Genomic DNA, 13,135 nt, shown 5'->3' with positions numbered 1-13,135 from the left:
GATTCGTATATTTTGTACTTAGCTTACTACTTTAATTCTTTGGTATGATAACCTTTAGGGGTGGTGGCATTCCAATTTCATAATAGTGTAAGTACTGATTTGATGTCCTTGATTTCTATCAGATGTCAGATGTTTAATACCCATATTACACATATCTCCTTACCTCAGACTAGAGAGAGCTATGTGAATTGTCTGGGTTATTATTCTTATTATAATTAATGTTCTGCTAAAATGGATTTAATGAATTGGTCGTTTACTTTTTAGACAAGTAGCATATCTGGCTGTTTCTCGGCTATATAATGAAAATGATGTACCACGTCTCTTAGTCTATATAGATTAACCTATTTATTTTTTGTTATCGCGACTATTAAAACAATGATTACTCGTAATTGTTCAAATAATTCGCCAAAATTAGAAATACATAAACTACTGTTGTAATGAAATGAATGCAGCGCAAATTTGTTTCACTATACCTTATATATAGTAAACAATATACAATATAAAGGGCAAGCAAGTTCAAACTAATAGTGTAGTAAAGTTACGACTAGATGCACAATATCCAAAAAACTCAACAGCGGTATTGCAAATTATTTTATACTCTACACAATTAATAATAATAATACATACCCTATCAAGTCAACCTCCGGGGGATCCACCATGGAAAGAATCGTGATGAATTTCTTGTGAATTCACCAGGTACGGCTAAATTCCTCATCTGATTACTTTTTATTGGCGCCCCGCAAGCATATATCTACCGTTGACGCAGGAGGCTGCACCATACCATGATCATTCATTAAAAAAAAGTTAAGAGCTACGAACTTCGCAAATTTTTAGAGAGTCCAACCGACTATGTCCATATTTGTAGCCGTTATATGGGAAAATTAAATTAATTTATATGAAGTGCGTCCCTTTGACTCTATTTTGAAATTACAGTACATTTCTTTTTAATTCAAAATTCTTACTTGTTCTGTTACGTGTTATAACTTAAATACAAATTCAAATTATCTTTATTCATGTAGATCTACTACAGACTCCTATGCTATGTCAAATCTACCGTGAATTCGGAATGATTTCGAGATGAGAAGAACTGACAAGAAACTCAGCTCGTATTCTTTTCAAATAAATGCATTTTATATTTATTTGAAAAGAATAAATGCAGATTCATCTTTAAATTCAAATTTCGGATTGAGTATTTGAATTTTTATAGTTAGAACTAGTTCTTTAAAAAAATATTTAAATGACCATAAACGACAATACCCTAAACATTTTTTAATATCTACGTGGAATTAATTTCACGCATTATCTTGTGGAATTGTCCTTATTTGAAAAATATTGTTACTGCTAAATAGTTCCTTGAAAGTTGGGAGGGAAAAATTTATTCAGTTTATGGTACTTTGTTGTGGCATCCAATATATGAACGAGTGGGTATATAACACATGGAGACTATTGGCCTATAGTTAGCAATGAACCACCTGACATGTTATGTCAGGTGGTTCGTTTCATTCGCAATCGTGGTTTTATACTTGTTAATTTACTACGATGGGCTAACTGACCAGGCTGCATGCTAACAATCGATCAATAGAATGGAAACTATTGATCGATTGTTAGCAATGTATCATGTCTGGTGATTCGTTTCAATCACATTCGTCGTTTAATACTTGTTAATTACTTAACTTCGCTACGATGGGCTGGGATGGCTAGGCTCCATGAATATCCTACCATCGTTCACTGGAGAAGCGCCTGCATCTAACGATAGCAAGGTGGTGAGTGCCTCCATATTCATCCATAAAAAATAACCATTACGTTTTGTAGCGTCGAATGGTATGAATGTTGCTATGGCCAAAACTCCAATGTATACAAAGCGTATACAATTGCATAAAGCAAATTAATCTGCAGTGCCATTAAATATAAAGAAAATTAATCAAAAAAATTTACAAAACCCATTACAAAATGAGAAATCGTCAATTTCTTAGGTCGATACTCGGGTTACAAATAAAAGTAAATTTTTAAACTTTTGTTTAGCCAATTTAAAATTACAGTTGATTGTCTGGCTATTTGAATAGTGTTTAACTGTAATGTTTAGTATAATAGTGCATACTATTATACAAAACATTAACGGCACTGAATTTTTAGACTCGTATTAATTATTTATTTATTTAGTTACATATTAATTTATTTATTTATAAGGAAAAACTGTCCTACTGGCCCTGCGGCTATTTTCTACTTTACAGCCGTTACAGATTCTCAATGACCATGCTACCAACCAGGGGAATACCAATTTTGTATATTGTACAACTTTATCGCATATTACGTCATGTGCCCATGTGCAGTACAATGGATACAGTCATCACTAGATATAAAAACTATGAATGACCGATTTCTATCGAAAGTGTACAAGTTAATAAATACTCCACTTTTCGATATTTCATTAGTAGTTGACATATCGTTTTGTATGACTCAGTTGAATATAGTATTTGGGTAGCACTTTAGTATTTATTTACTTTATGGTACCACCTTTTTATTTGTATGTATTGTGCAGCATTGCGTGTTGTTTGTTAGTCGGTTTTGTGGGGCGATGTTGAGTCCAGAACGACAAAATCTGACCAATAGTTGCCGGCGTACTTATTGGCCACGCCCCTATGATTATTCGTTATTATTTTGTCAACTATTTGAAATCGTTGCAAACATGACACTATAGGCATAAAATCTAGCCCTTTGAAGTAGTAATGCATAAATGCCCTGTACTGTAGATCGTGCCATCTACTGATGATGATCAAACGACAACAATAAAAAAAGCATCAATCATACGACGTCATGTCTTATTTCATTAACGAATGAATTATAATAAAACTCTTTGTGACATATTGAAAATATTTATAACACTATTGCCCCTTTTTTGGCTGTATTGCCAACGTATAGGGTATATTTGCCTATATCCCCTATATATTGACTCATATATAACAACTTATTCTGTAAACATTTTATAATCATTCCTCCACCCTTTTTTATGAAACATTAACACAAACAGAAACTCGTCACGAGTTTACAATTTAATTCTATGCAAAGTTAAAGAAGATGACTGTCTCCATTTCCTATAAACAAAGAGGTTCCATGGATGGAACTTGACCACTAATTAACTTAACATATTTTCTTAATATAATTTGTTTTAGGTGTTCTAAGCAACAAAAACTAAACACGAGATTTTATGGAATAGTGCCGTCGTTTATTTGTTTGTAAAACGATAATGTATTTTAAAAACCATACAGCGTATATTTTGAAATATAGTTTTCAAATTAATTCAAGGGAATTCCCGCTTCTGAAAAAAACCGGGGAATCTCGTTATAAGCACCTTAGCCGGTTCTCAAAATGTACCCAACATTATAAGTAATAGTTCAGGTATTTCCTGTATAAAAACGTTTTCTGTGATAATAATCGCACTATCATTATGTAAGTACCACTGCTGTAATCGTATCTTTCACGTCTACGTAGTCTCTGGGTAAGTTTTATGTCACGCAAGACACGATATTTTCATACCAATACCATACTGAATGAGCACGTATTATGATCTTTTATTGTGTCCCAAAAGGCTGATGAAATATCTGCTCTAACTCATGTTTGCGTATAGTTATGAGTAGTAAATTAATTACTATCAGCTTAGACTTATGTACCTTTATGTGTAGTTGCCCCTTCATCATCATCATCATCATCATCATCATCATCTGTTTCTTACTTATCCCATTTATTTGGGGTCGACGTCATATGTATTAAAATTGACAGTTTTGCTATTATGTATGAATACTTTAGTTGTGAACCGTAGAAATCTGCTTGTAAATGCGTCAAATTAGTTAATAAATTAAGTTATTTTTCTTTATATTTTTTACCATACCATTAAGGATGTTTGTCTAAATTCAAATCACAACAAGGACAATATGTAATTTCAGGTCAGTGGAAAACGTTAAGCAAAGACGCAGTGCCCTCACAGAACCTGCCCAAGCTGAACGCTGATGGCACTGTCATGGTCATCAGGAAGAGCCGCACAGTCAAGTACAGGGAGACCAAGAAAGAAGACATCCAGAGGTACGTATAACATCCAGTTTCTAATAATTCTCAAACTAGATTATTGTTTCTTTTGTTCTACATCACGACCATACTTATATATATTCAAATTTTTGTATGTATTGGTGAAATCTATGATGAGTTTTACTCAATAGACTATAAAAGATCTCACGCGTGGAGATAATGGTTTTACCGAATTTTTCTTCTGAGCACTTGACTGTAAAACCAGGCATGGTGGATTAGAATATTATTTTGTTATTGTCAAGTATTCATTTCTTTTAGACATTGCAATAGAGATAAGTATGGTCACATCTTACAGAGCATGCAACAGTCGAAAGTGGTACTCACCGCCTATAGATATGAGATTCATGCTCATATCTATTATCCATGTGTACAATATTTGACAAATGTGACAATGAATCTAAGAGAACTCCGAAGCCTCCTAACCTCGTGTATTCACTGTAGTATAGTACCTTCAAATTCATACAATTTGTGTGTTAAAGTAAGCTAGTTGGCATTAGGACCATTATTTTACCATCGACTATATACAGCATCACAGACATCACTGCGTCAGGTGAAACTCGTATTACTCATACATTGATATTCCTCAGGACTGAACTATACACTGCCATATTATATCTCTATATATATTTACTAACTAATGCCCGTGACTTTCTCCGCGTATTGGTTAATTATTTTTAAGTTCCTTAATTTAGAATTCTCGACAGGCACGATCATTAAATATGAGGAAAAAATTCTAACTTACGACTTTTAATGACATGAAACTTATTTAAATTATATTGTAAGAACATGGGAACCTTGAATTAAAGCTGAGGCATCACCTGTAATCGAGCAGAGAAATGAGAATGAGAAACCGACGACTTCGTCGGTTTGGCGAAAATTTTTATTTTTGTTTAGATTTTGTAAGATCTCTTAATGCTTCTTTATAAACGTTTAACTTATTTCTAATTTGATTCGGAATATGGACAAATAGTTTGGTTGGCTGACTTACACGGGAGAAAGCTACATAGAGTTGGCCGGGAGAGAAACAACTCATACTGAGATAGATCCACTGCTGCAATACGCAACGTCGGCCCTTAGGCTTTGTTAATTGTCATCGCGGAACTCGACACGTTTGAATCGAAAGGGTGTATACAATTTTATTCTCAGTGAAATTTATCTTTGTTATTGCAGTGACAAATCGGACAAGTGGGGTATGCCCATCAGTCACATTCACCGTACGAGTCAAATCATCAACATGTCTGAGAGCGCGCTTTCCAACACAGAGTCGCCACAGTCCTTGGAATCCGGTGTAAGTTTTTCTTATTATTGAACAACGTACTTGCAATTCCTCTGGTGTTGCAGGTGCTCATGGGCGACGGTAATGACTTACCATCAGGTGAGCCGCATGCTCATTTGTCCTTGTATTATAAAAAAAAATCTAAAGAGCCAAAATTAAAATAAAGCAGGCAAATAAATAAATAAACCAAGGCAGTATTTGCAGAATATACTGTACTGTAGTGTGCTGCAGCCATGGCAGGTCTAATTCTCTTTTCTTGAAGATTTTTTGCACTTCTATTGAACGCCACTGACAACACATTAGGTCGTGACGCCCGTAATAATCCTATGCGTTGCCATTCTGGATCACTACGACTAAGATATTGTGGTAACCCTGTAACACTGTAATTTCTCTGCCGTATCCGACCTACCCTCCAATCAAAATTCATTAAAATGCTGCTTTGCTACGGGTGAATTGAATTTCACAGCTGTATTTACCATCATTACAGTTTTCTGCTGAATATAACTTTCTCCTATAGAACTTAATAATAATGATCAACCATTGACTTCGTAAAAGTATGTAATCCTAACCTACATTTTCCTGAAATCATTTCCTATAAGAAAGGCACTTGTCGACAGAAATAAGTAAAACAGAGTTCAACATGAAGCTGATTTATTACAAAGTTTCTTTACATCCCGTACATCAAATTTGGCACTATCTAACTTCCCGTCTCATTAAACCGAAACATACAATGCACGCGTTACTGCTTCAGTTGAGTATCCCGTATCTCATACTTTTAGATTATAAGTGCCCCTCTTCCCCTTCACTCTGGCGTTAGTGGAGATAACCTTCCCGTTAACACAGATAACCTAAGAGATACGTGCGTGGGCGTGGGATTTTCACGTGAGGAGATCGCGGGTAAAGCCATAGTCGAGAAGCTGTCTTATGAAGGCCATGCAAAAGTTGAAAGAGCCGTGATTAACTGTCTCAAGTCTTGTTGTATAATTTGAATTGATATACTATAGTATGTTTCAAATTTAAATCTACATTTGTGCACTCGTTTTAATGAAGACAATTTAAAATATATAAATATAAAATTCTGCTGCCGTACTTACGGCTCTAGAAATGAAAAAGATATGCGTTTTATTATCCAAACCGGAAAGAGGAAACTAAAAATAACAACGTAAATCATTACTATCAAACAAATCTTACACAGATTGTTATGCTTTTATCTAGGCTTCTGATAGATTTGCTGAAGTGTCTTAAAATTTATATCCTTGGCATTTTGGCTTTCTCTTACGATCTGAGTGAGTGAGAAATACATACCAATATAAGAATTTGTTATGAGTATACTTAAATTTATCAGTATATTCTTTACTGCTCAATATTATTTATAAGTAGTCAGAACCTTAGAAATATTGATTGAATATATTAAACGGATAATATTTTTATGATTAATATTTCATTAAACAAATACAAAATAAAGAATTTTATTCATTCCATTTCAGCTCGCTTACCGGCTACAGTCACTACACGCGATCGCTGACAATATATCACCGCAAAATCATGGCATGAAACCAAAAAAACAAGACGCCATTATGCAAACCGAACCTGTACAGTCTGAAGAAGATGACACACAGCCGAACAACAGTTGCAGCGAACCGTCAGAAGCCTTAGACTACCCAATCGCTCAGTACAAAGACACAGAATATGAAAATCCAAAGTCGTATGATGCACCGAAAGATTATACAAAAAATGACGATGACTACATACCGCAGACGAACGAAGAGTACAATAAGGAAGCTGAGAAATATGCACTTGAAAGGAAATCGCACAACGGTTACGATAAACCGGTATTAGATACTGTTTATCAGAAACCGGTACCGGAAAACGGATATCAGAAGGTACAGGATGTATATAATTACGACAAATATCAGAGGACAGATTTTACTGGATATCAAAATGGTTATCAAGATAGTGTTGAAATGTTAAGGAATCAACAACATAATCTACAAATGTTGCAAGAACAACACCGTATAACCGGAAATGAGAATTTTTTTAATGAGAATCATATAAAACAAGAGATAGACATGAATGTTGAGGATGATAAGTATATGTACGAAAGATCCAAGGAACAATTAGGTGAGTTTGTAACTTTTTTTATTGCTTATTCACTATAATATCTGGGTCACGTTTCTCTAGTATGATATCACATACTTTGTAATTCTACATATAGAAATGTTTAAAAATACTAGTTCCTAAATTAATATATTTTAGTTTAAAATAATATTAATACAGTTTACGTACACTCAAATATATGGTTACTTTAACTTAATCAAACCGTTTGATCTATTCCTCGACGATTAAAACGCTAAATCGATGTTTTGATAGAGAGATAAATGATCCGAGTTCAGACTATCAAAACATGCTCCTGTAAAAAACTTATGTTTGTTATTAACTATTCATTAGCAGATGCGAATTCACAATACGAGAGTCAAAGACGGCTGACTCAGCAACAACGGTTGATGGAACAATTGCAACATCAAGTCAAACAGGAGCCAGATGCCAGTGGAGGTCAGTATTCTCTCTCTTTTTCTTTCTCTCTCTCTCTCTCTCTCTCTAGGGACGTGAATCGCATATGGAGTTTCTATCGGCTTGTCTCTTTCTACTGCAGATAGGGATGCAGATAATTGTTTTTTTTTTCTTCTGTAATTTTGTATTGTGGTGCTTTATTGCTGAGTATAAATAAAAATTCCTTTTTGCCTCGCACAACCACATTGTGGAATCACCTTCCAGCAATGGTATTTCCGAACCGATACGATATTGAAACCTTCAAGATTATTCCTTTTTAAAAGTCCGACAACGTACTTGCAATTCCCCTGGTGTTGCGGGTGCTCATGGGCGGCGCTAATCACTTACCATCAGGTGAGCCGCAAGCTCGTAAAAAATAAACGGTTTTAGAGTTAACCTCGAACTATTAAGTACTGAAACGAGAGGCATAAAAATTTATCATCGGTAGTACACATGAAAATATTAAGAAGTTCGGTCATTTCATGTTTAAAGATGTTAGCATTTTCATTTAACACTTCAGCTATTGAGCTAATTCGTAGAAAAGCCGTCTGTGCTAACCTTATACTTTATGTATGGAGTCACAATTGTACTAGCATATAAGCGGTTTGTACTGCCATGTACAGTGACTCGCGTTCGAAGATTATTATTATTAAACTTTTATATAAATTTAATCACTCCATCACTATAATTATAACGTTATTGTTATTTACAGCTTGCGACAGTGTTCTACAACCTCAGGGCAGTCCGTACTACCCACCAGCTGTACACAACAATTTACCAGGTCTGTATTCATTTCAATTCATTAAGGAATATAAATTAATTAAGGATAAAGGAATAAACCTCGCAGCAATGAATTTGCAATGTTACCTTCGTACAGGATTAGATATTCTGTCCTTAAAATTAGTTCAATTTAATGTAATATATATTATACATATTATGGTGATGACCATAGAAGCACGTTATGAGCCCTCGCTATTTGTAATACCCAGAATGTAAGAGAAAGATTGAAATGAATGAATGAATAGCTACTAAGGGAACAAAGCATACATGATTGCGTACTTTACAATCAAATGTTACCTATATAAACTAGCTTATTTCTTTTAAGTATGGTGTAACTGAAATGACATACAAACTAATGACCCACCTGGGGCTAAGTGGCGATTATCTCCCGAATGTACGGACATAAATTTATCAAGAGACATCCGTGTTGTCAATTCAGAGGACTAAGATGTTGTCTCCGTAACCTGCAATTTCACAGCTATGTCTTACCCTGCAATCGAACACAGCTTACAAGACAAGCTGCTTGGCGGCGTGAATAGATGAGATGCGTATTAATACAAGGGTCATTTGTAAAGTTCTTAGCCTAACATGGTTCAAGTCATTGGTTTTTTTTATAACTACCCTCATTTTATAGTTACATTATTTAGCAACAAGTATGCACAGTTTAGTTTATTCACAGCAACTCTTTGTTTGTTTACACGTGATACCGTAAGTCCAGTCAGAGCAATTTTTGAAAATGGATAAAATTGAACATCGTGCAGTGATAAAATACTTTAATTTGATAGGTTTAACTCCAAAAGCTATACATGAAGCCTTGTCTGCTACTTTGGGGAAGTCCTCTTCTTGGTATGCGACTGTTAGAAAGTGGGTGACAGTGTTTAAACGTTGTCGTGAGACCATTCAAGATGACCGTAGTGGCCGGCCTTCGACTGCTTCCACTGATCAAAACAAAGAAAAAATCTGTGATTTAAATTTATCTGATCGAAGATTGACTGTCGAGGAGCGATGAGCTCGGAGGAGAGTATGTTGAAAAATAAAAATAAACTCAAAATCGTGTGGTTTCATTAAGTATGTTAGGCTAAGAACTTTTCAAATTCAAACCCTCGTACTTTGTACAAAGACTGGTGACCTGTGGTTATTGTTCAGATTCTGGATAAGTCTGCATATATCATAACTTGTAAAACAGTACAAATTTTTTAAATCATTTTGTTACCTGTGGATTTTTACTATAGGTAGACTGTAAATAGTCGTATGCGTGGGTTCTACAGTCTACACTTATTTTAGCCGCCAAGCAGGTTGCTTAGTAAACTATGTTTCAGATATAGGCTGCGCAACTAATCAATCAAATTACAGACATGACATCTCAGTCTCCTGGAATGACAATGCATGAGTGGTATCATATGTGTCACATGATAACATTATGTTATGTAGTGCTCATTCATTCATAAGAGCGACGCTCTTGTCGGTGGAGCTCTTGCCACTTTCTACATTCTTGCATCATACTCTTAAACCTCGATACGACACGACTCCAGTTCTGTTTTTCATATGCTTGATGTAGCTGTGCCTTGGTCTTGCTCTCCCCCTTTTTCCTTCTAACTTTCCCTCAATAATAACTTTCATAAATTCATCGTGCCGTATCAAGTATCCTGACATGTAGAGCTATTCATGTACAAAGGCGATGGTTACAGGTTACCATCAGGTGGTAATTACTAAAAGGGAAATATTTGCTTCAAACACAGGTGGGTTTTACGAGGGCGCGTCGAGGCCGGGCCCCGAGCTACTCATTGCCAAGCAGAATGCACTCGCAGCACACACGCAACTTTGTAAGTACTCAATTTGTATTTTTGTGTTGTTTATACATACATTTTACAATATTTATATAATATATGTATAGTATATTAATTCGTTTAGCACACCGCGTTCTTTCGACTGTCGCGGGTTCGATTCCTCGAAGGGCACAAACATTTGTTTTAATGAGTATGGTTGTTTGGTCTGGCTGTTTTCGATGTACATATAATATGCATGTATTCATGAAAAAATGTGTATATATGTATATTGTAAATGTATATAATGTATGTATCGGTTATCTAGTACCCTTAACACACAGCTTTAGCTAGCTTAACTTGGGTCTAGATGGCGCTGTGTGAAGTACTGAGATTATTATTATTATTACACTTTACGTAAATACATAAGTAACACATACAAATATTTTTGGATCTGTATAACTGTAAAAGGAGTTATTTTTATACTTCAAATTATTGATAATCGGGTTTCTTAATCGATTTTAACCACTTTATGATAAGATATAATTACACACAAAAAGAATTATATACAATCAGTTAATACATTATTTATGTCCTAGCTGTTTGTATGCTTCATATATCATTATTTTGATAAAAAGTCATGTATGCTATATTAAATAAGATAAGTATAACCAGACAGACAATAAGATGTTCACACGCCGTCTTATAAGTATGTACTTAATAAACTCTACCCAGCATCTTGCAGCTATGTAAGTAAACATGTAGGACTCACATCCAACTCTATAAAAACATGAAATACCACTCACATGTAACTCTGTAAGTACATAAAATACGCACACACCTGGCTCTTCTAACTTCGAACTTCATGAATATCTTTGGAATACTACTGTTATAACGACAAGATGAACTTTGGTAGGGCAGTAGGGCACTTGAAAGTGATGTAGAGAGATCGCTTGATTTGAATTCTACAGTCGACGTATACAGGCCTTATAGAAGTACACACAGTCCCTAATTCTTCTCTAAGCACTCACATAATCATATGTAAAACTCGATTCTAAATCTTTTTAATAATTTTCGTCAATTAATTAATGAAATCATTTTTAGTAAAATTTTCAAATTCACAATAAAACTCGTAAATTAAATTATATATATTTCTAAACAATCGTTATGTATGTTTCCAGGGCAGAACACAATGAAAAGACCATTTTTCTACAGCGAGAGTCCGCCTTACAACACGCCGCAAATACTACACAGATATGAGGTACGATCTGTTTGAGTTTGTTTACAAGTCAGTTCGAATTACCTACGGCACATAATTATGTCGTATAAAAAGGTCATGTTAATGGTTTTCAATCTGTCATTTCGCAATAAAACCATAACAACTTTTTATATAACGGTTAAAGAAAAGTCATATGTATAGAGTCATACACAAATAGAAGGCGAACCACATTGATGAACTATGAATGACAGCTAATACAATAGATGGAAGACAAAACACATAATACGTTAAATATCAAAATAAAAAATGTGATATCATAAATATCTCATTTTATATGTTAAACACAATTTAAACTTAAGTTATATTATTTTAATTTCAGGACGTATCTAGAATCCTCCAGTGATGAGGGACATTCCAAAGGTGATAAAAAATATATAAAAAGAAGAAAAAAATTCTCGACGATAATCTCTCAGCATTTTATAATAATATATTTTTATTGTATAAATTATAAAGAGTGTGTGCGGCCGCTGTGGAATTAAACGTATTGTTATTAGTAATTTTTAGCACAGTATAGATATATAATTATTTTTTCTTACTCTTTAAATTCGCTACTTTATTGAAATTAACTATGTCATTCAAAATATACACAAAGAGATAGTTTTATAAATAACTTAAGGTTTCAAAACATTGCCAGTAAACCTGCTCTGACGGCAATGTGACGAATCTTTAATACCAGATGACTTCTTTACATATCCGTTTTGATGTTAGTCACTAACAAATTTTATAAATCTAGCATTCGATATGGGGAACCCTAGATAGTCAAGTGGTCCCCGTCTTAACTGTCTCTCTGTTATTTTATGTAAGTATGTTTTATAGTCGAATTTACTTATTTTTATTACATGAAAGCGGCCGCACACTCGCACCGCGCGGTCCCAGTTTCTGTTTCTGGGCCAACGCGGTGCGCTATATTAAAATTGTACAAATTACTATAAAGAAAATTTTGTGCTTTCATTTTTTTCTTCATTGTACAGATTAATTTTTAATAATAATGTTATAATCGGTAACAATATTGTGTGCCGTATATAAATAGTGAAAAATATTAGAATAGTGTAATTTGTTTTTTTAAATGGCTAATGCAAATTATTATCTTCCTATATGCTTGCCCGATACCTTAAAATCATGACCCGATTATATAGGTGTTGATCACTACGTAATTATGGGTATAATGCCTCTTTTTACCTATTGGTAGACACTAATAAAATAAACATACAGACAGCGCACTTGCTTTTAATCTAGATAATAATTCGAACAGTATTTTCGAATCCAGCAGTAAAATATATAGTCTATGTTTCCACACTATTCATATACAGCACAGAACAATCATAAATAAATATAACACTGTTGCCATTTTTTATAGTTTTTTTAATATTATTTTCTATAGGGCAATTGTGAAATGAAATGTTGACT

General features: G+C 34.1%; 1 protein-coding gene across 3 annotated transcripts in view; it reads left to right on the top strand.

The window, feature by feature from the left end:
* LOC131854141 (uncharacterized) overlaps nt 1-12,933 on the top strand; it is a 30,844-nt gene extending 17,911 nt beyond the window's left edge. For 2 of the 3 annotated variants that reach the window (XM_059205274.1, XM_059205287.1), the window contains exons 2-9: nt 3,942-4,077; nt 5,251-5,368; nt 6,844-7,477; nt 7,805-7,909; nt 8,619-8,687; nt 10,426-10,509; nt 11,631-11,710; nt 12,048-12,933. In XM_059205274.1, coding sequence (XP_059061257.1) covers nt 3,942-4,077; nt 5,251-5,368; nt 6,844-7,477; nt 7,805-7,909; nt 8,619-8,687; nt 10,426-10,509; nt 11,631-11,710; nt 12,048-12,071 — 1,250 coding nt within the window. In that variant the 3' untranslated portion in view covers nt 12,072-12,933. The remainder of the gene's footprint in view (nt 1-3,941; nt 4,078-5,250; nt 5,369-6,843; nt 7,478-7,804; nt 7,910-8,618; nt 8,688-10,425; nt 10,510-11,630; nt 11,711-12,047) is intronic. The other variant, XM_059205279.1, reaches the window with a different exon arrangement.
* The last annotated feature ends 202 nt before the right edge of the window (nt 12,934-13,135 follow it).

This window comes from Achroia grisella, unplaced genomic scaffold (assembly GCF_030625045.1).
Source record: "Achroia grisella isolate CSIRO2021 unplaced genomic scaffold, CSIRO_AGI_Agris_v1 utg1186, whole genome shotgun sequence".
NCBI lineage: Eukaryota > Metazoa > Arthropoda > Insecta > Lepidoptera > Pyralidae > Achroia > Achroia grisella.
The sequence above is the reverse complement of the archived record's forward strand: the minus strand, read 5'-3'. Positions and strand labels throughout refer to the sequence as shown.